This window comes from Stegostoma tigrinum, chromosome 2, assembly GCF_030684315.1.
Source record: "Stegostoma tigrinum isolate sSteTig4 chromosome 2, sSteTig4.hap1, whole genome shotgun sequence".
Taxonomy (NCBI): Eukaryota; Metazoa; Chordata; class Chondrichthyes; order Orectolobiformes; family Stegostomatidae; genus Stegostoma; species Stegostoma tigrinum.
In genome coordinates this window covers 158769189-158792750 of record NC_081355.1, presented here as the reverse complement: position 1 = coordinate 158792750, position 23562 = coordinate 158769189, and the positions used below count along the sequence as shown (strand labels likewise).

Genomic DNA, 23562 nt, shown 5'->3' with positions numbered 1-23562 from the left:
CCCTATTTTCTGCATTTAAACTGACATTTTCCCAGCTACCATCAGGAAAGCAAATTTTAGAATCTGACTTTTTTTTCTTCACAGATGCTGCCAGACCTGCTGAGTTTTTCCTGCAACTTCTGCTTTTGTTCCCGATTTACAGCAACCGCAGTTCTTTCGGTTTTTATTCGTGAACCACACCTGTTCTTACCACGACTGGTACCATCGTAACATTGCTGACATTAGCCTTAAACTGCAGGCTGTGTTTCACATCAATAGCACCCAGTGGAGTATTGGGTTTGAACCCACGCCCTCCAGACCATCTGCCTCAGTCTCAGGGCTGCCAGTCGAGTGGCATCAGCACTACAGCAGCGTCTCTGTACCAGAACGGAGGGCTAAATGACCTCCTCTCCTCTTTGTAGCTTTACGGGTTAAGTCCCCACTTTACCTTGTTGTTGTCCTGGGTTGTGAGCTTCATTCCAGCCAATATCAGGGACTTCTTACTCTCCAGTTGCTGGGCTGTGAGGATGTAAATGGGAGATAATTAATGGCCTGTCTATGTCGGTCACCTCTTAACATCTCCCAAACATTCCTCCTGACTTTTGACCTGAATTTGTAACAGGCACAGAATACAATTCAGTCAGTCACTTACCGACATGACCTCCCTGCAGTAACTGCAATCTGCCTGGCCAGGAGCATTCACCTATTACATAGAACATTACAGCACAGTACAGGCCCTTCAGGCCTCGATGTTGTGCCGACCTGTCATACCGATCTCAAGCCCATCTAACCTACGCTATTCCATGTGCGTCCATATGCTTATCCAATGGCGACTTAAATGTACCTAAAGTTGGCGAATCTACCACCGTTGCAGGCAAAGCGTTCTATTCCCTTACTACTCTCTGAGTAAAGAAACTACCTCTGACATCTGTCCTATATCTTTCACGACGACTTCCTTCCACACAGCACCCTCCGACAGCACGCACTGACCCTCCCCACCCACACCTGATAGCACCATGGTGCTCCTGCAGCACTAATCCCCCCCCGGATAGCGCCGTGTTCCTGATCCCGACCTCCAAATGCGCGGTGCTCCCGCAGTGCTGTACTGTATGAGAATCTAGAGAGTGTGCGCAGTTTGTCTGAAGTGGGAGTTGAACCAGTGAACTCCTGGTTCTGAGCGGAGACTGCCTGTTACCTCAGGGGTTGGTGGGGGGGGGCTGGGATTCTTGTCAGATAGGCAGTTACACACACAGTGAGCGCAGCATCGTGTACAGGCAGACTGCGTGCGGTATTACATACAGGCGGAGTTGATGAGGTGTTTGATGACAGTCAGGGTCCCGATTCGGGTCCGTTCATTGTGAACCTCTAATCTCTGCAGGAGGAAGGCAATCAGCCGGTCAGCGTAGGCACGAGCTGTGACAGGGACAGAGAAATCATTAAGTGAGTGCTGCCTTGTGTACTCAGTGCTCAGTCCCCTCCCAAGCTCTCAGCCTCTGGCAGCTCACGGCTCAAATCAATATCACCATCCCAGGGGCAACAGCAATCACAGAATACCTACAGTGCAGAAGCAGGCCATTCGGCCCATCGAGATCCCACTGAGCCTCCAAAAAGCATCCCACCCAGATCCACACCTCAACCCTATCCCTGTAACCCTGCACTTCCCCATGGCTAATCCATCTAGCTGGATGTGAGTTTGCTCGCTGAGCTGGAAGGTTAGTTTTCAGATGTTTCGTCACCATTCTAGGTAACATCATCAGTGAGCCTCCGACGAAGCGCTGGTGTTATGTCCCGCTTTCTATTTATCTGGTTAGGTTTCCTTGGGTTGGTGATGTCATTTCCTGCGTTGGTGATGTCATTTCCTGTTCTTTTTCTCAGGGGATGGTAGATTGGCTCCAAGTCAATGTGTTTGTTGATGGAGTTCCAGTTGGAATGCCATGCTTCTAGGAATTCTCGTGCATGTCCCTGTTTGGCTTGTCCTAGGATGGATGTGTTGTCCCAATCAAAGTGGCATCCTTCCTCATCTGTATGTATCCATCCAGCCTACACAGCCCTGGATATTGTGGGCAATTTAGTCCGGCCAATCCACCCTAACCTGCACATCTTTGGGCTGTGGGAGGAAACAGGAACACCCAGGTGAAATCCACACAGGCTGTTGTCTGAGGGTGGAATCGAACCTGGGTCTCTGGCGCTGACAGGCACAGTGCTACCCACTGAGCCAGAGCCGCAATGACTGAACTAGAACAGTGACTGATTCTCATGGGACCAGCATTTATAGCCCGTCCCTAGTTGCCCTGGAGGAGATGGTGGTGAGCTGCCTCCTTGTACTGCTGCAGTCCACGTGCTGTGGGTTGACCCACGTTGCCCCGAGGGAGGGAATTCCAGGATTCTGACCCAGTGACAGTGAAGGAACAGTGATATATTTCCAAGTCTGGATGGTGAGTGGCTTGGAGGGGAAGCTGGAGGGGGTGGTGTTCCCCATGGATCTGCTGCCCTTTTCCCTCTCGATGGAAGTGTTCGGGGTCTGGAAGGTGCTGCCTGAGGATCTTTGGTGAATTTCTGCAGTGCATCTTGTAGATAGTACACACTGCTGCGACTGAGTGTCGGTGGTGGAGGGAGTGGGATGTTTGTGGATGTGGTGCCAATCAAGCAGCTGCTTTGTCCTGGATGGTGTCAAGCTTCTTGAGTGATGTTGGGGCTGCACCCATCCAGGCAAGTGGGGAGTGTTCCATCGCACTCCTGCCTTGTGCCTTGTAGATGGTGGGACAGGCTTTGGAGAGTCAGGAGGTGAGTTACTCGCCACAGTATTCCCAGCTTCTGACCTGCTCTTGTAGCCGCTGTGTTTACGTGGTGAGTCCAGTTGAGTTTCTGGTCAATGATGACATCCAGGATGTTGAAGTGGGGAATTTTGTGATGGTAACACCAAAGAATGTCAAGGGACAATGGTTAGATTGTCTCTTATTTGTAATGGTCATTGCCTGGCATTTCTGCTTTTTGCATTCGGATAGCACCTTTCCTGACCTCATAACATTCCAAAGTGGGTCATAGCCAAAACACCTTCTAAATGGAGTTGTTGTAATGGGAGAGATGTGGCAACGAATTTGTGCCCAGCAAGCTCCCACATATTTGCAGCCAGCTGCTTAGGGATAAATACTGAAGGCAACCCCGAAAAGAACTTGTTTTTAAGATCATGAGCATTAGATCCTTCACAGCCACCTGTTACGGCCTAAGCAGCCCACTCAAAAAAACTATAGCCATGGGGGGCCACAGTGAGCCCTCTCCTCCCACACGCCACCCTGAAACAGGGCAGAAGCTCGCTCAGCACTCACTGTGTTCACCCCCAGACACAGGGCACAGCTCTGTGGGCACTGTACGAGTGCTTGCTCAGGTTCTGGGTTCAGGCGGCTGGACTGGCTTGGGAACAGTCTCTGGGGCAAAGTGGGGGCACCCAGCACCACCCGAGTTTCAGTGGGCCTGGGAGATGTTGCCGTGCCCTGCGCGAGTCGACCCTTACCCAGTACAGTGAAACAGCGGAGAACTTCATTGTGATTCCTGACTGCCATGTGGTTGCTGTAGTCCAGGGGAGTACACACCTGTAAGAGAGACAAACAGGAACTAGTGCTGCCTCTGTGGTGCCACTGTCTCGGAGGTGGCGTAGGGTGTTAATATTGGGCCAGGAAGGAGCAGAGAGAGAGCACACAACCAGACAATCACAGGGAGGTGAATAACCTTCACATGCTCATTATTTCCCTCATGGCCAATCTGCACAAACCCATCAGCTTCTCAGGTGCCACACTGACGTTTAGGGCTGAGCTGCATTAACACACTGAGACCCATTTGCTACATTCCCACAGGGAACTCCTGTGTTGAAAAAGCCTGAAACCAGGAGAGTCTTTAGGTCCCTGTTGCTTCCTCTGTGTTAACAGCCAACATGCTTAACATAGAAGGAATGTTTGAGCTCTATGCTGGATGGAGTTCAGAAGGACATGGGGGGATCTAATTGAAGCTTACAGAATACTGAATGGCCTGGACAGAGTGGATGTTGGGAAGATGTTTTCATTAGTAGGAGTGACTAGGACCCGGGGGCACAGCCTTAGAGTAAATGGAAGACCCTTTAGAACGGAGATAAGGAGAAACTTCTTCAGCCAGACAGCGGTGAATCTATGGAATTCACTGCCACAGAAGGCTGTGGGGGCCAGGTCATTGAGTACATTTATGACAGAGATAGATAGGTTCTTGATTATCAAGGGGATTAAGGGTTATGGGGAGAAAGCGGGCGAATGGGGTTGAGAAACTGATCAGCCACAATTGAATGGCAGAGCTGAGTTGATGGGCCAAATGGCCTAATTTCCGCTCTTATGTCGTATGCCAACCAATCAGCATTCTTTCCATGGAGTATAAATTATTGTGCTCGTTTGAAATTGCCATTTTTGCATTTATCCTCGTGAGCACTGAGTAAATAGGTTTTCACAACAAGCTGCTCATTGCAGCGAGATTGAAAGTCCATCATCCCTTCAAGTGTGCGCTCGGAGCTCGAGTCTAACTTGGACAGACAGGCTCAAGGTGCTCGCTGTCTGGAGGGGACCAGACCCAGGCAGCAGTCTAACAAATGCACCCACGGACGGGGCTGATGCAGAGATCTCCTCCCATTCAAACCTGGAGAAATTAACACCAGACTTAAATCCAGCACTGGTCAGGTCAGACAGGAAGTATCAGAGGAGCACTGTGCTATCTGACTCCAGCATCTGCAATTCTTACTATCGCTGAGGTCACAGCCAAATCATAGAATCCTTACAGTGTGGAAACAGGCCCTTCGGCCCAACAAGTCCATACCAATCCTCAGACCATCCCAACCAGACCCATAACACACCTAATCCACACACCCCTGAACACTACAGGCAATTTAGCATGGCCAATCCACATAGCCTGCACATCTTTGGACTGTGGGAGGAAACCGGAGCATCCGGAGGAAACCCACGCAGACACAGGGAGAATGTGCAAACTCCACACAAACAGTCACCCGAGGGTGGAACTGAACACAGGTTTCTGGCGCTGAGAGGCACTGAGCTAACCACTGAGCTTCCGTGCCACCCCAAATTGTTCAGTGTAATTCTGGACACCACGCTTTCAGAGGAACATCAAATCCTCAGAGGGTGCAGGAGAGATTGAGCAGAATATTCCAGGGATGGGGCAACTGGGGGAGATGGTGACAGTGGAGCTCTCATCCAGAGGCACATCCTGATGCTCTGGGATCACGGGTTCAAACCCGAGCACAGCAAAGAATTCCAGGATTTTGACCCAGCGACAGTGCTGGAACATTTCCAAGTCAGGATGGTGAAGGGCTTGAAGGGGAACTTGCAGGGGGTGGTGTTCCCATGTATCTGCTGCCCCTTGTCCTTCTGTGTGGACGTGGTCATGGGTTTGGAAGGTGCTGCCTGAGGATCTTTGGTGAATTTCTGCTGTGCTTCTTGTAGATGGTACACACTGCTGCGACTGAGCGTCGGTGGTGGAGGGAGTGGGGTGGATACTGAAGGTGGAGAACCAGGTACAAATCAGGCAGTTGCTTTGATCTTTTAGCCAGTGATGGGTGTATTTACATTGGGCAAAGCCAGAAAGGCTTGGGAGTGCATTGGGGGTTGGCGGTGTGGAGGAAGTATTCAGTAGGTGAGTAAGTAGCATTGGAGACACCTATCATTTGTGAACTTCATCCTATTACAAGGCCTCATCGTACACTGAGACGGAAGACAGAATGAGGCACATCATCACCAGATCAAATAAAACAGTTGGAGAATGCCATTCATACAGCTCTTGTCTGTCTCTGCTCCTTCCGGGGGGGGCGGGGGCGGGGTGGTGTGCGCGCGCGTCATAATTACAGTGTCTCTCCCTGCCCTTTACCTGGGTCGGGGGGGGGGGGTGGTGCATAATATTTACAGTGCCTCTCCCTGCCCCTTTCCTAGGCGGGGGGGTGCGTAATATTTACAGCATCTCTCCCTGCCCCTTACCTGGGCAGGGGGCTGTAATATTTACAGTGCCTCTCCCTGCCCCTTACCTGGGGGTGTAATATACCGAGCAGATTGTCGATTTGTGTCTCCAGCACTCGGCTGCCCATATCCACTGCAGCATCCAGCACATGGCATAGGCTCTGCAAATCAAACAGAGTTTATTCCAGTTTCCTGATCACCATAAACTCCACTGCTCAGTCTTTTTTAAAATTCACACAAAGGTGGGCTTCACTGGCTGGGGCTGCATTCCTTGCCTATCTCTAATTGTAGTCCAGAAGTTGTAACTACCGCAGTCTGTGGGATACAGAGGATTGCATGATGCATTTTGAAAATTGGTTGATACATTTTCTAAATGGTGGTGTTCCCAGAGACCTTCTGGATGGAAGTGGTCGTGGGTTTGGAAGGTGCTGTCTGAGGATCTTTGATGAATTCCTGTGGGTCTACTTGTAGATAGTACACACTGAGTATCGGTGGTCAGGGGAGTGGGATGTTTATGGATGTGATGCCAATCAAGCGGCTTTGTCCTGGATGGTGTCAAGTTCCGTGAGTGATGTTGGGGCTGCACCCATCCAGACAAGTGGAGCGTGCGCCTTGTGGACAGGCTTTGCAGAGTTAGGAGGGGAGTTACTTACCACAGTACTCCTAGCCTCTGACCTAATCCTACAGCCACTGTCTCTATACGGTGAGTCCAGTTGGTTTCTGGTCAACAATGACCACCAGGATGTTGATAGAGGGCAATTTCGTGATGATAATGTCACTGAATATATTAAATGAACAGTTGCTTAATTTGTCTCTTATTAGAGAAGGTCATTGCCTGACATTTGTGTGGTGCACACGTTACTTCTCACTTGTCAGCCTGGATATTGTCCAGATCTTGTTGCGTGTGAACACAGACTGCTTCAGTATCTGACAAGGCACAAATGGTGCTGAGCATCGTGTGATCATCAGTGAACATCTCCACTTCTGACCTTATGATGGAGGGAAGGTCATTGATGAAGCAGCTGAAGATGGTTGGGCCGAGGACACGACCCTGAGGAACTCCTGCAGAGATGTCCTGGAGCTGAGATAACTGACAACTACAACCATTTTCCTATGTGTCAGCTATGACTCCAACCACCGGAGAGTCTGTCCCCAGATTCCTATTGATTCCAGCTTTGCTCAGGCTCCTTGACATCCCACACTCACAACTGAAGCTTGACAGAACCTCCCATCACTTTACTGAGGATCGAGAGGAGACTGATGGAGCGGTAATTGGCCGGGTTGGATTTGTCCTGCTGTGTGTGTGCAGGACATACCTAGGCAATTTTCCACATTGTCGGGTAGATGCCAGTGTTGTAACTGTACTCGAACAGCTTGGCTCGGGGAGCGGCAAGTCCTAGGGCACAAGTCTTCAGTACTATTGCCCGAATGTTGTCAGGGCCCTTAGTCTTTACAGTATCCAGTGTCTCCAATCATTTGTTGGTATCACTGGAATCAAATTGGCTGAAGACTGGTATCTGTGATGCTGGGGACCACTGGTGGAGGCCGAGATGGTCATCTGGCTGAAGGTCGGTGTGAATGCTTCAGCCTTATCTTTTGCACTGATGTGCAGTGCTCTTCCATCACCAAGGATGGGGATATTTGTGGAGTCTCCCCCTCCAGAAAGCAGGAAACTTTAGGCCATTAGCCTAACATCAGGGCATGGGGAAGGTAGAGCTATTAAGGTTAGGAAAATTCAAGGTAAAGTCAATATGGTTTGGTCAAATCACATTTACCTGATTTATTGGACCTCTCAGCGAGTAAGGTACTGTGGATAAAGGGGAACCAGTGAACGTACTGTGTTTAGAATTCCAGAAGGTAGTTAATAAGGAGCTACACTAAAATTATTGAGCAAAATAAAACATGTTGCAGAGGGGAACATATTAAGAGAAGCCTGATTTTTATAACCTGAAATGGAAGTTAGGCTGCTATAAGTAATCCTTTTGCAAGTTTTGCAACTTGAAAATCTTGTTGTGTGTTGTTGAGCTCTGCAGTACAATGCTAGTTCTTTTACAGCTAGGGAATGACTGATCAGTACCACACACCCAAGTTGGGGAGAATGTGCCTGGCGACAGCCCCCTGGTTAAACTGTGATGTGTTCAAAAGCCAGAAATGCTAATAGCAGCAAAAATAAAGGAAAACATTCTGAGCTTACAGACATAAAACATCACTCTCCTTGGCACAGTGGAGAAGACAACAGGAAACCTAAGGAAGCTTAAAAGAGAAATCTGATAAAATTCAACAGAAGACCAACGCTCACCTGATCAACCACTGAATCAAAGGACGACTGTCAGCCTACAGTCAACAGCGTTGCAAAAAAATCAAAAGGACTGTGAGGAAATAACTTTCCACCTTGTCGTCAGACTTTGACCTTTGGAATTTTGTTTACCCTTTCTAGGGCTGTTTCTCCACGGTGTATCGCAGCGCACAGAGAGCGCGCACGAAGGGGGTCACAGATTAAATTGCAAAAAATAAGAAATCCACTCTTTTCACTGCCTTTGTTAAAGGTTGGGACTGTAAACAGAGTGGTCTTCCTGTACATAACAAAGCCTGGTGTGAAATGTGGCTATCCTGGGTCATCTTTGTGGTACTGTGTGCAGAGGGGATACAATTATAGTCTCACACTTCCCAGTTGGTCATGACAATTGACAAATAGACAGTCAGAACCGTTCCCCCACCCCCGCCACCGACTCCAAACAGTTTTTTCTGGCGGGGGAGGGGGGAGCGTGGCGTGCATGTGATGATGTGATGTCGTGCGGAAGAGGAGAGAGATTAAACAAGGATGCTTCCCAGCTTTCTACCTGCAAGTTCTGGATGTTTCCTACTGCTGTTACAGTGGGACAACACAACATGGATCCCCACTGCAACGGCTTCTGTTTAAAAAAAAAACTCATCCAAGTTTGGGCCCGGGGTGAGCGCCTACCTGAGTAATGTGGAAGTGCTCAGAGTGCTTCTTGTAGAGAGTCAGGATGCCAGGGATTAGTTTGGGCAGTTGTTCCTCCAGTTTGTCAGGAGGCAGCAGGTACGACATGTGGCCAACAGCATCCACCACACTGGCCCTCAGCTGGAGAGAGAGAGAGGGAGGGAGAGGGAGAAAGAGAGAGAAACAAGAGTGCAAACATTCTCCATACAACAGGATATACACAACAGGCACTGCACGGACTGAAGCTCAGGGCGGAGGGATCAAAGCTTGGCCACTGCATCTCTAACAACACGCATCAGCGTAAAGCTTCCTCTACACTATCTCTCCCCACCCCTAATCCCCACCCCGGGACAGCGCAGGGTTAGATATTTTGTATCTAACCCCATGCTGTCCCTGTCTGGGGAGCATTTGGTGTGTGTGTGGGGGGGGTGGAAGAGAAACAGTGTAGAGGGAGCTTTATTCTGTAAAGCTCCCTCTACACTGGTCCCCCCAAACCGTCCTCAGATAAGGACACAGCACGGAGTTAGATACAGAGTAAAGCTCCCTCTGCACTGTCCCCCATCAAACACTCCCAGGTACAGGGATGGCATGGGGTTAGATACAGAGTAAAGCTCCCTCTACACTGCCCCTGTCACACCCTCGTACAGGTGAGGATGTGGGGTGGGTAGATTAGTAAGTTTGCAGATAACACGATGAATTAGCCACATGGCTGAAAGTGAGGGAGATGATGCGAGGTTTGGGAAGGCTAAACGGATTGGTCAGATGGGCAAATCAGCCAAGCCCTTCCTCCCAAGAAATGGAAGAATTGTATCCTTCACCTTTTTTTGTGAAATTGGAATTTCGGGATTGATAGGTTTGACTGACAAATGGTTCTTTTGATTCCTTTCAGAGATAATGGGAACTGCAGATGCTGGAGAACCCGAGATAACAAAAAGAGTGGAGCTGAATGAACACAGCAGGCCAATCAGCATCTTATGAGCACAAAAGCTGATGTTTCGGGCCTAGACCCTTCAGAAAAATTTTTCTGATGAAGGGTCTAGGCCCGAAACGTCAGCTTTTGTGCTCCTGAGATGCTGCTTGGCCTGCTGTGTTCATCCAGCTCCACAATTTGTTATCTTTTGATTCCTTTGTCAGTGTTTTGGAACAATCTCCCAGTCCCTGCCTGGATGTTCTTCAAGCATTTCCACGTTTCCTGTTGCATCTGCTTCTTCTACCCTTTCTGACACAATGAGTTGTGTCATTGGACTATCAACCCAGAACAGGACCATGATCTGGGAAATTTGGTTCAAATCCCACCACAGCAGAATCCTGAAGTCAATAAATATCTGCTGCCAATCTCATAACTAAACTCGATTAAGAGTTGCTCAAACGACAACCGTGAAACCATTGCCGATTGTAGAACCACCTGGGTCACTAATGCCTTTTAGGGAAGGAAACTGCCGTCCTTACCTGGTCTGGTCTACATGTGACTCCAGACCCACAGCAATGATTTTTTTTTTTCCTTTACTTATTCACGGGATGAGGGAGTCGCTGGCCAGGCAGCATTTATTGCCCATCGGGCAGCTAAGAGTCAACCACATTGCTGTGGATCTGGAGTCACGTGTATGTAAGGATGGTAGTTTCCTTCCCTAAAAGGACATTAGTGAACCAGATGGGTTTTTCCAACAATTGACAACGGACTCACAATCATTAAGAATCTTAATTCCAGATTTTTTTAATTGAATTCAAATTCCACCATCTGCTGTGGCAGGATTCGAACCCAGAACATTATCTAGCTCAGAGATAGGAGGTCTAGGCCCAAATCGTCAGCTTTCCTGCTTGGCCTGCTGTGTTCATCCAGCACTACACCTTGTTACCTCACATTATCTGGCTCTCTGGATTAACAGTCCAGCTACAATAACACCGAGCCATTGTCTGCCCAATGTGGGTGACTTTTAACTACCCTCTCGGCAATTAAGGATGGACAAGTAATTAAAAATCTCACCAATATCGAGTGAACCTGCCTCCACCTCAATATCCCCAGTGTATTCAGCCTCTCTCTATAGCTCAAACACCCCAACCCTGGCAACATCTTAGTAAATCTTTTCTGAATCGTTTCAAGTTTGACAACTTTCTTCCTGTAGCAAGGAGACCAGAACTGCACAAGCATTCCAAGTTGCTTAATCAATGTCCCGTACAGTTGCGACATGACCGTCCCAACTCCTATCCTCAATGCACTGACCAATAAAGGCAAGCGTACCAAACACCTTCCTCCCTGTCCTGTCTAGCTGGGTCTCCACTTTCAATTAACTATGAACCTGCACTCCCAGGTGTCTTTGTTCAGCAACACCCCCCAAGACCTTACCATTGAATTCAAATTGGCTTGCCATTACCATAGGGCGGCACGGTGGCTCAGTGGTTAGCACTGCAGCCTCACAGCGCCAGGGACCCGGGTTCGATTCCAGCCTCAGGTAACTGTCTGTGAGGAGTCTGCACATTCTCCCTGTGTCTGTGTGGGTTTCCTCCGGGTGCTCCGGTTTCCACCCACAGTCCAAAGATGTGCACGTTAGGTGGATTGGCCATGCTAAATTGCCCGTAGTGTTCAGGGATGTGTGGGTTATGGAGGATGGGTCTGGGTGAAATGATTCAAGGGATGGTGTGGACTTGTTGGGCCGAAGGGCCTGTTTTTCCACACTGTAGGGAATCTAATCTAATTAAGTGTGTAAGCCCTGCCCTGATTTGCCTATCCAAGATACAGCAGCTCACATCTGTCCAAATTAAACTCCATCTGCCACTCCTCGGCCCGCTGGCCCATCTGATCACGATCCCGTTGTAGTATGAAGTAACTTTCTCCTCTTGCTCCTGGCCCCCGTGCCTATACGAGCAGTTTCTCCTCACTTTGTCCAGTTTCAATTTCAAACACCTTGTGGAATGCCCTGTCTGCAGCAGTAGTGGACTCGCCAAATTTAAGGGCATTTAAATGGTCATTGGATAAACATATGGATGATAATGGAATAGTGTAGGTTCGATGGGCTTCAGTTTGGTTTCACAGGTCGGCACAACATTGAGGGCCGAAGGGCCTGTACTGCGCTGCAGTGTTCTACGTTCTATGAACCAAGCCACGGCCTGTGTAACTGAAGTCTGTCAGGATGGGAACTATTCTTGTAAATCAGCTCAACACTCAGTGCGTCCTTCACACGTCTGCCCAATGCTGGGCCCAACCCTTCGGAGGGGGTATCAGGTATAGGTTCAGCACCATCTCCTTGTTTGTCCTGTACACCTTTGTCAATAAGGATCTCACAGGCTTTATCACCCACACTCTGCACCTGTCCTGCCATTTGTAACGGCTCATGCCCGTTATACCCAGGTCCCTCAGCTCCAGGAGCCCCCTTCAGAACAGGAGCCCCCTTCAGAACAGGATCCCTTTCCTTGTTGCCCCTCCTTGGTCTTCTTGTCGAAATGACTTAAATGTCACCCAGCTGCAGGTCAACCCACTCCACCAACCAGCCTGTCCCCTTTCGACACGCTGCTCGTCTGACAACTCTCAGCACTACTGTTTACATTCGACCTAAGCTTTTCGATTGCACCCAACCAGGGAGGAGAAAAAAAACAGCAGCTGTGATAATGGGGAGTTGATCAGAGCTGGATAAATGTGGTCAGGGTAGCTAATCCCAAGGGCCTTTAGCTTTATTTTGCGGGGGATGGGGAGGGGGAGGAAGGAGGAGGAATGGCCCCTCACCTTGGTCTCTTTGTGCTGCAGCCAGACATTGAAGAGGATCTCGTAGGAAGTGTAGATCTCGCTGGAGAAGGCGTCTTTCCTGACAGTGGGGTCCGGGGCCTTGTCCAGGTTCGCCAGGTACTCCAGGATACTCTCACTGAAACGACCCAGAGCTGGAACCGAGGCAATGGCACGGCAAAGGGAAACACGTTAGCAACTCGCCCCACTGCAGCACCAAGCCAGGAAACTGCAGTGACCTCTTCACAGCACAGCACAAAGCCATCCAGCACCAGCCTGCCCCACCCCACCCCTGCCAGTGGCACCAGCGCCCCCCTCCAAAAACCGTGGACCTACACACACAGCCAAAGCCCCGCTCAGTTCCCACAGCCCCGTTGCCCTCAGGTACTCAATCAAATTTCCTTTCAAAACAATATCAATCATCTCCATTTCTATCACCCACATACCCAGCAAAGGATTCTTAATTCACAAGTCTTAATTCAACAAGGAGCCCCCGCTACACTGTCCTCAAACACTCCCAACATGGAGTTAGGTACGGAATAAAGCTCACTGTACACTGTCCCCATCAAACACTGCTAGGACAGGGACAGCATGGGGTTAGATACAGAGTAAAGCTCACTCTACACCACTCCCAAACACTCCCAGGACAGGGCTAGGTATAGACTAAAGGTCCCTCTATCTCGTACCCTACTGAACACTCCCAGGACAGCGACAGCATGGGGTTAGACACAGATCGAAGCTCCCTCTACACTGTCCCCCGTCAAACACGGCCAACGCAGGGCTGGATACAGAGTAAAGCTCCCTCGATACACGTTAAACAATGATCTTACCGATGGTGAAGACAGATTTCATCGAGTCATGCTTCGCCATCCCCAGCATTGGCAGCATCGTCCCTAAAATGGCTGTCAGGAAGGGCACCATGCCATACACTGGAGAATAAACCCAATGGTCAGGACAGAGACAGTGGGCAGAAACTGGGCAAACAAGAACTACAAGCTGCAAGATCCATTTGTATAGGTAGTGCAGGGACTGAGACGGGCAGGCTGCGGGAACAAATCTGATGTGACAACTTCATCGAAGGCTGCAGCTTTATCACCAAAGTTTATAAAACTGATAAGTACGAAACAAAAAGAGGAAGTCTTGTCGGTTACATCACGGAACAATTTGTCCAGAGGGCCAGGATAACGTGTCGGGATGCGAGTTCAAATCCCACCACAGCAGGCAAGCCGGATTGAATCTTGGAAATCGGAAACAAACAGAATGCTGGAGAAACTCGGCAGCTTCAGGATTAGAGAGAACAGAAATAATTCTGAAGTCATATCAGGCTCGAAACATTAACTCTGTTTTTCTCCCCACAGATACTGCCAGACCTGCTCAGTTTCTCCAGAACTGTTCTTATTGAATGTTTCAGTACCAAAGGTCTGTTTTTATTTCGGATTTCCAGCAATTTTAACTGAATTACAACTTGTTGCACCTATACATTAGCATCTGGGGATTTATTGACTAAGGCACCCTTGTTCCTTTCAACATGGATACTATCCAACCTCTTATCATCTCAGAAATATCCTGCACGCTGTTCCTCCCAAAGCAGACAGCCTCTCCTTTCTGCACCTTAGATTCCATCTGCCACCTATCCATTCACTAAACCCGCTCAAATTCTCCTGAAGCTGCTTTACAAGTCTTCCTCACAATACACATTCCCACTTGGCTCTGCAAACTGGGAAAGAATCCATTTGGTGCCCGCCTCTGGATCACTGATACACATTGTGGACAGCTGGGATCCTGAGTACTGATCCCTGTGGTACTCCAGTCATAGCCTGCAAGGTGAGAATTTATTGCTGTTCTCAGTTGCTGCCTGTTCACCAAGACGTTGTCCAGGCCTGTACATTACCCCCTACCCCGTGTGCTTTACCTTTCCTAACCAGCTTCCTGTGGGGTACTTTTTAACAAGAGCTTTCTGAAAACCTGACCGTATGACATTCAACAACTTCCCATTGTTAATATTGTTCGTAACATTAAAAAAACAAAACTCTACACAATTTCCCATTTATAATTCCATGCTTACTATGCCCTATCAGATGTTTGGAAGTATCCAATCCCCAGGGATCAATTCCAGAATCGACAGCAATCATCTTCCAAGATTCCACTGTGTCAACTATATGAAATTTGGGGGATGGGGGGAGCAGACGATGAGCATGGTTTCAATGAGGGGAGGTCAAATTGTTAGGAATCCCTCAAGGAAGTATGGACTAAGTTTGGCAGAAGGGAGCCAGTGGACATGGTCTGTTTGAATTTCTGAAAGGCCTTTGACAAAAAAAAAAGTGTCACATCAAAGGCAGCTAAATAAAAGCCCATGGTGTTAAGGGCAAGGTACTGGCACAGACAGAGGATTGGCAGAAGGCAGAGAGTGGGGATAAAGGGGTCTCACTCAGGATGTCAGCCGGTGACTAATAGAGTTCTACAGGGATCAGTGTTGGGACCGTAACTATTCACGTCACACACACACAGCTGCCTCACCGTTTGCCATGGCGAGGTTGCCCAGTGTCTGAACCACAAAGAAATGGGGCAGGACCCCGGGCTGGAACTTCTGCAGAATCTCCTCCATCACCTCGTTGATGAACCTGCAGCCCAGGGCCACCAGGAGCTGGCTGGCTGCTCCCTGCCAGTCAGGGACAACTTCCTGAAAGAAACCAAGGTCTGGGTAAGTCGCAGGCAGGCGCCTTCCCCACACAGACAACCATACCACCGTCTGCCCCACCCACCACCCCACAAAACACAGACACACACACACACACACACACACACACACACACACAGCCTCCTCCAACACTGAGCTGGGGCGAGTCAGGCTTTGTGCTCTCGTCTCTGCAGTGAGATTTAATTTGCCCCATTACAGGAAGGATGTGGAAGCATTGGAAAAGGTGCAGAGGAGACTTACCAGGATGTTGCCTGGTCTGGAGAGCAGGCCCTATGAAGAAAGGCCGAGGGACTTGGGTCTGTTCTCATTGGAGAGAAGGAGGCTAAGAGGGGATTTAATAGAGACATACAAGATGATCAGAGGATTAGATAGGGTGGACAGTGAGAGTCTTTTTCCGAGGATGATGACGTCAGCTTGTATGAGGGGGCATAGCTACAAGTTGAGGGGCGATAGATTGAAGACAGATGTCAGAGGCAGGTTCTTTACTCAGAGAGTGGTAAGGGCATGGAACGCCCTGCCTGCCAAAGTCGTTAACTCAGCCACATTAGGGGCATTTAAACAGTCCTTGGATGAGCAAATGGATAATGATGGGATAGTGTAGGGGGAGGGGCTTAGATTAGTTCACAGGTCGGCGCAACATCGAGGGCCGAAGGGCCTATTCTGCACTGTATTGTTCTATGTTCTATGTAACGTTCTGAATCTGAAGGTAGAGATGTGTGGCAATAGATCCCACGCCTGAAACATCATCCACACACAAAAATGGAGCAAGTTCAACAAAGGTGGTTCCTGAGTGGAGTGGGGGGAGACGATGAGGAGTGTGGGGTGTGGGGGGGGGGGGCAGGGGGGAGAGAGGAGGAGGAGGAGGAGGAGGAGGAGGAGGAGGAGGAGGAGGAGTGTGAGGTGTGTGTGGGGGGGGGGGAAAGAGGTGGAGAGGAGGAGTGTGAGGTGTGTGGGGGGGGGGGGGAAGAGGTGGAGAGGAGTGTGAGGTGGGGGGGTGGAGAGGAGGAGTGTGGGGTGTGGGGTGGGGGAGGAGTGGTTATAGTTGTAATGGACATGGGGAGGACTTGCCTTCAACTTGGTCATTTCTTCTGAAGCCAAAGAGATGATCATCTTGGCCAGGGGCTGGTCCAGCTGGCTGATGGTTTCCTTGACGATGGCCTCCATAGTATGGAGTATGACGATGCGATGGCCCTGTAGCAACTAGAGAGAGAGAGGGCGCGCGGGACAGGGAGGGCGCGCGGGACAGGGAGGGCGCGCGGGACAGGGAGGGCGCGCGGGACAGGGAGGGCGCGCGGGACAGGGAGGGCGCGCGGGACAGGGAGGGCGCGCGGGACAGGGAGGGCGCGCGGGACAGGGAGGGCGCGCGGGACAGGGAGGGCGCGCGGGACAGGGAGGGCGCGCGGGACAGGGAGGGCGCGCGGGACAGGGAGGGCGCGCGGGACAGGGAGGGCGCGCGGGACAGGGAGGGCGCGCGGGACAGGGAGGGCGCGCGGGACAGGGAGGGCGCGCGGGACAGGGAGGGCGCGCGGGACAGGGAGGGCGCGCGGGACAGGGAGGGCGCGCGGGACAGGGAGGGCGCGCGGGACAGGGAGGGCGCGCGGGACAGGGAGGGCGCGCGGGACAGGGAGGGCGCGCGGGACAGGGAGGGCGCGCGGGACAGGGAGGGCGCGCGGGACAGGGAGGGCGCGCGGGACAGGGAGGGCGCGCGGGACAGGGAGGGCGCGCGGGACAGGGAGGGCGCGCGGGACAGGGAGGGCGCGCGGGACAGGGAGGGCGCGCGGGACAGGGAGGGCGCGCGGGACAGGGAGGGCGCGCGGGACAGGGAGGGCGCGCGGGACAGGGAGGGCGCGCGGGACAGGGAGGGCGCGCGGGACAGGGAGGGCGCGCGGGACAGGGAGGGCGCGCGGGACAGGGAGGGCGCGCGGGACAGGGAGGGCGCGCGGGACAGGGAGGGCGCGCGGGACAGGGAGGGCGCGCGGGACAGGGAGGGCGCGCGGGACAGGGAGGGCGCGCGGGACAGGGAGGGCGCGCGGGACAGGGAGGGCGCGCGGGACAGGGAGGGCGCGCGGGACAGGGAGGGCGCGCGGGTGTGAGAGTGTGCGAGAGAGATCATCGAGCTCAGACTGAGAGGTGATCAGTCTCAGAGGGACATGGACGCAGCTGCCCCATTGGTTGAAGGGTCAATACTGAGGTGTATCATTTTAAAGGTGAAAGGCAAGAGGTTTAGAGGGGATTTGAGGAAAGGATTTTATGCCCAGATTGCAAGTGGTTGGCGCCTCGGACGGAAACGTCACAAACTTTAGCAAGTATATGAGCATAACCTTCCGGCCAATGGGGCAACAGCAGTACAACAGGGCTTGCGTAGCTCTTGAATAACTCCGAGAACATGGCTGGAGTGAGGAATTCACGGGGAGATTCGCAGACAGAGGGCGCCAGCCCAGGCACAATGGGACTGACATAACTCTGGTGGGGGGTGGGGGATTGTTTGCGAAAGTGGCGTGCGCAAAAGGGGATAGCAACAGTGTCTGAGCTGGGAAGAGGCTGGGGGTACCTGAGAACCAGACCTACCTTACTATGCTTGCTGAGGTAGGAGTGACAGGCCAGAAGAACGAGGCGAGGGTGGCTGCAGCCGAGCTCCCGAAGGGCCTGAGAGATCTCCTGCCGGACGCTCTCATCTTTGTCAAATGCCGCATCGATCAGTGCGACGGAGAAAGCTATGGGGGTGTACAAATCAGGGGGTGCAATGACTCGTTCTGTTAGAGACATCAATCCGTCCCACCCCGGCTCTGCTCCAAAACACCCATCACCCACCACGCCTCCAAACACCTCGAAGGCACAAGAGCGTGTCTCAGAAACAACGTCACACATGCAGAAAAGGCGACATTAGGCAGGTGAACTCTAGCTTCTTGTACAGGACCACAGGTATCTCTGGTCAGGCCTATCCCCAGTCACCTGCGACTATGTTGTTCAGCTGTTTCAGACAGTTGAAAGGGAACTGCATTGCAGTGCATCTGAAGTTACGTGTGGGCCAGGCTGAGTAAGGACGGCCAATTCCATACCCTGAAGGACATTAGAGACCCAGATGGGTTTTTAAGATTTATATTTAGTAGTGATAAACGGATCCCTTTCGGAATGGGAGGCAGTGACCAGTGGGGTACGACAAGGTTCGGTGCTAGGATCGCAGCTGTTTGCGATATACATTAATGATATAGATGAAGGCATTAAAAGTATTAGTAAATTTGCTGATAACACAAAGCTGGGTGGCAGTGTGAAATGTGAGGAACATGTTATGAGAATACAGGGTGACTTGGACAGGCTGGGTGATTGGACGGATGCATGACAGATGCAGTTTAATGTGGATAAATATGTGGTTATACACTTTGGTGGCAAGAACAGGAAGGCAGATTAATATCTCAATGGAGTCAAGTTAGGTAAAGGGGAAGTACGAGATCTAGGTGTTCTTGTACATCAGTCAATGAAAGCAAGCATGCAGGTACAGCAGGCCTGTAGTGAAGAAAGCTAATGGCATGCTGGCCTTCATAACAAGAGGAATTGAGTATAGGAGCAAAGAGGTCCTTCTGCAGCTGTACAGGGCCCTGGTGAGACCCCACCTGGAGCATTGTGTGCAGTTTTGGCCTCCAAATTTGAGGAAGGACATTCTTGATATTGAGGGAGTGCAGCGTAGGTTCACAAAGTCAATTCCTGGAATGGTGGGGCTATCATATGTTGAAAGATTGGAGCGACTGGAGTTTAGAAGGATGAGAGGGGATCTGATTGAGACATAAGATTAAAGGATTGGACACTCTGGAGGCAGGAAGCATGTTTCGCCTGATGGGTGAGTCCAGAACCAGAGGACACAGTTTAAAAATAAGGGGTAGGCCATTTAGAACAGAGTTGAGGAAAAACTTCTTCACCCAGAGAGTGGTGGATATATGGAATGCTCTGCCCCAGAAGGCAGTGGAGGCCAACTCTCTGGATGCTTTCAAGAAAGAGATGGATAGAGCTCTTACTCAGACAGTGGAATCAAGGGTTATGGGGATAAGGCAGGAACAGGATACTGATTGTGGATGATCAGCCATGATCATAATGAATGGTGGTGCTGCATTTATTGTCTATTTAATATTGTCACTTGTGCCTAGGAACAGGGAAAACCAGATAATGTCACCCTGGATTACAGAATAAAATACTGAGTAAATTACTTTAATGGTAAAATGCCGAGTAAATTAATACGAAACCAATATGACGAAAACTGAAATGGTTTCAACAGTTCATCTTTCCCACTGTTCCTCTCTGCTTCTCCAGTCCGACACTGTTCTGGGGTCCTAGCAATGTGCTCCTTTCCTGTTGCTCGTGACATTGTACCACAGTCATGATTACAGAGACATGTGGAGAACAGGAGCTGGAATAAGCCAGTCTTTGCACCATTCGAGTTTGATCATCTGGCTCCTTCCCCCGTTCCTACTTTCGCTCCTTTGATCCCTTTAGCCCTGAGCACTATAACGGCCTCTGCTTTGAAAACACTCAAATGTTTTGTCCTCAACCGCTTTCTTGTGGCAGGGAGTTCCATAGGATCACTGCTGCCCGAGTGAAGTCATTTCTAGACCAGTTCAATTCAGTAAAATCCGGGATTTTAGAAATGACGCTGTTGGATGTGGTGGGATTTGAACCAGAACACTCAGCTCGCGTTCTGAATTGCTACATTACCACAACACTATTCTTGCTCTGCCCTAAAGCTACTGAGGGGGTAGCGAGCTACTTGGAGGAGGAAAGACAGACACAGGCAGAGGGAATCCCAGGCAACTGAAGGCATCACATCCAGTGGGATGGAATAAAACGAGGAGAGGTGTAGGACAGTGAAGAGGCTACAGGAATTGGAGGAGGAGTTGGGGGAGAGCAAGAATATGGAGGAATGTGGAAACAAGGAGGAGTGTTTTAAAACGAAGAAACTGCTTCACAAGCAAGTGGTAATGGGAACTGCAGATGCTGGAGAATCCAAGATAACAAGGTGTGGAGCTGGATGAACACAGCAGGCCAAGCAGCATCTCAGGAGCACAAAAGCTGATGGTCTCCCTTTCACACTGCGCTGAGTTCGAAACCCCTCAAAGGGTTAAAATTGAAGGGTAGTCCGACAGATATAGTTGAGCAGCTCACTGCTGCAGAGTTATTCTCAGTGAGTCACTGAGCTGGTCAAGGCACAAGACAAAGCAGAGCAATTGTCAGTACTGAGATCGTAGGAACTGCCGATGCTGGAGCCAGAGATAAGTGTTGCTAACAGCAGGCCATGCAGCAGAGGAGCAGGCAAGTTGACATTTCAGGTCAAGACCCTTCTTCAGAAAATCAAACAAAAACTGAAATACCTCTGAAGTGAAATCAAAGTTCATGTTTAGGGTCCAGTGATCTTCCCCACAACCACTCTAGGGAAGGGTCACTGGACACGAAACATTAACTTTGAATTCTCTTCACAGATGCAGCCAGACCTGCTCAGCTTTTCCAGCAACTTCGGTTTTTGTTTCTGATTTACAGCATCTGTAGCATTCTTTTGTTTTTTTCTAAATATTCGGGTAGAGGGACAACTCCCTCCCCACTCTCATCCAGCCACCCAAGAACACAGTATGCACAGGCCAGTCACTCAGTTACAGGGGCCCTGCTCCCAGGGGCCAGAGAGAAACACCACACGTGTTTTCAATTTCATTTCCGTCAATGACCAGATACTTTTCTGATTAATCCACGTTCCTTTAAATGCTCTAGGGCACAGCAAACTACTACGATAAATATTTGGGTCTATATCCTACACTTGCTAAATAATTAAAAAAGTCAGGTGAGCGGGGAAAAGACTTAAGGAGGGCCTGAGGGGCAACTTCTTCACACAGAAAGTAAATGGAACAGCTGCCCTTGAAATGCCCTACAGCAGCAACATTAAAACATTTGGACGGGGGAGGTTTGAGAGGGATGATGGAGCAAATGCGAGCAATTGGAACTAGCTGAGTGGGGACCATGGTCAGCAAGGACCAGTTTGGGCCGAAGGGCCTGTTTCCATCCTGCATTACTCTGCGACTTTACAAGTTATAACAGAGGGTTTCGGCCCGAAACATTGACTTTCTTGCTCCTGTCGGACCTGCTGTGTTTGTATAGCTCCTCGTTTATTAATTTGTGCTTCCAGCATCTGTAGTCCTTACTGTCTCTCAATAACAAAGTGCTTCCCCCCACCCCCGACTCCCCAACTAACGGGATGCTGTAGTCAGCACACAAAACACAGACAGGAATGCAGTGTATCAATCTCTAGGACAGACACTGTACACTGCAGTCATCGGCTCTTGGAGAGGATTATTCACTCAATGATCAAAGCGATAGGGTTTTAAATGAGGAAGGGGAGGTGGAGATGTCTCAGGAGGGAATTCCATACCATCGAGCTGAAAACACAGCTGCAATTGGGACCCATGAGAAAGGCAGATGTACAAGCCCTTTTAGTGAAGGGGAGAATCTCTCTCAGAGCGAGAAACCAGCTTCCTCTTTGCAAGGCCAGTTAACCACAGGCACACAGGAAGCACCTCCTGAGCAGGCCCAGGTCCAACCATTCAGGTGCAAAACCTGAATCTCCAAATTCATTTGCACTTTTGTTCGGAGGGGTGCGATCACAGCAAACAAAAGCAGACCCTGCCAGCTGGCACATGGCTTCCTGTACCCTGAGTGACTGAGACACACCGGGTGTCACTCACCCAGCAAGGAGATCCCTCCCACTGCACCCCCTGCTCCTGCCAATAGACATTCATCCGAATGGAAATTCCCATGACGGTCTCTCACCACCTCCAGTCCATACACCCTGCCTCCCTCTCTGCAACATCCTGACATCCAACTCTAATCTACCACAGTCCCAACCTACAACCCTGCCCTGAAACTTCCTCTAGTACACACACACACACACACACTTTCTGTATCTTCATTCAGCCCTACACCCTTCCCCTATGTTGAAGCACACGAGACTCTTAGGGGAATTGTAGGATAGATGTGGAAAGGTTGCATGGGGCAATCTGGGACATGAGGGCACAATCTCAGAACAAGGGGTTGCACATTTAAGAAGAGAGAGGAGGAGGAGGAATTTCTTCCCTCAGAGCGCAAATCTGCCGAATTCTTTACCAGAGGGCTGGGATAGTCAGACCGGTAATCAGGAGGGAAACAAAGGCGTAGGGGGGGAAAGGCAGGAAAGTGGAGTTGAGAAACATAAGATCAGCCACGATCTCAGTGAAAGAATGAAAGACCGACATTTTTTTAAAATTCACGGGATGAGGACGTTGCTGGGGAGGCAGCATTTATTGCCCATCGGGTAGTTAAGAGTCAACCACATTGCTATGGGTCTGGAGTCGCACATAACCAGACCAGGTAAGGATGGCAGTTTCCTTCCCTGAAGGACATTAGTGAACCTGATGGGTTTTTCCGACTATCAACAATGGATTCACGGTCATCATTACACTCTTAATTCTAGATATTTTATTGAATTCAAATTCCACCATCTGCCCAAGGTGGAATTCGAACCTGGGTCTCCAGAACACTGTCTGGGTCTCTGGATTAATAGTCCACTGATAATACCACTTGGCCATCACCTCCCACTCCTATCTTCCACTTATCTCTTTACTCTCACTCTAGTCCCTACATTCCTGCCTCTGCATTCTCCTGAAGATGCAAAAAGGTAGGATTAGGCTATACATCCCCTCAGTCCTGGTCCATTAATATCGCAGGGGACAGGTTCCACAGACTCCTGGCTCCCAGAAATGCCTCCTCACGCCCACGCCCCCATTGGCAGGCCCTCGCTTGTGAGCAGCATGTAATCTCACAGATGAAGGGAAACCTCTTAGCACCCACCCTAAGACAAAACCTCCAATGGGGTACCAGTACAGTCAGCACAAACTTCTGGGAACTGCATCCAATGCAGGTCTATCCCAGTAAATTGGGAGACTGAAACTGCACGGTTCTTGCGATGCAGTCTTGCTGACAGCCTCGTGTAACTGCCTTCTCCTATCCTCCCACAATCAAGACCAGCTTTCCCATACTTGTTGCTATCTGATTATCATGAGACACTCAGGGCGTAGAACATTCAAATGCACCACCCAGCCACAGCGCTCAGCAAGCTAATAATTATTAAAAACTGATTCACAATATGAGCGTATCGCAAGTTTGGTCGACAATCACCAACCAATGCACCTCAATTGAGGTGCACCCACATCTGAGGAGCAGA

At 50.3% G+C, this 23562-nt stretch overlaps 1 protein-coding gene across 3 annotated transcripts in view; it reads right to left on the bottom strand.

Moving 5' to 3' along the window:
- The window catches only part of mroh1 (maestro heat-like repeat family member 1), a 69124-nt gene that overhangs the window by 44689 nt on the left and 873 nt on the right, over positions 1-23562 (bottom strand). For all 3 annotated transcript variants that reach the window (XR_009443027.1, XM_059640611.1, XM_059640607.1), the window contains exons 3-12: positions 17901-18046; positions 16397-16532; positions 15152-15310; positions 13465-13563; positions 12638-12789; positions 8920-9060; positions 6026-6118; positions 3491-3569; positions 1279-1392; positions 428-498 (exon numbers count right to left, since the gene is read on the bottom strand). Coding sequence is in view for 2 of the 3 variants with exons in the window: in XM_059640611.1 (XP_059496594.1) it covers positions 428-498; positions 1279-1392; positions 3491-3569; positions 6026-6118; positions 8920-9060; positions 12638-12789; positions 13465-13563; positions 15152-15310; positions 16397-16532; positions 17901-18046 (1190 nt within the window). In the remaining variant the exon portion in view is untranslated. The remainder of the gene's footprint in view (positions 1-427; positions 499-1278; positions 1393-3490; positions 3570-6025; positions 6119-8919; positions 9061-12637; positions 12790-13464; positions 13564-15151; positions 15311-16396; positions 16533-17900; positions 18047-23562) is intronic.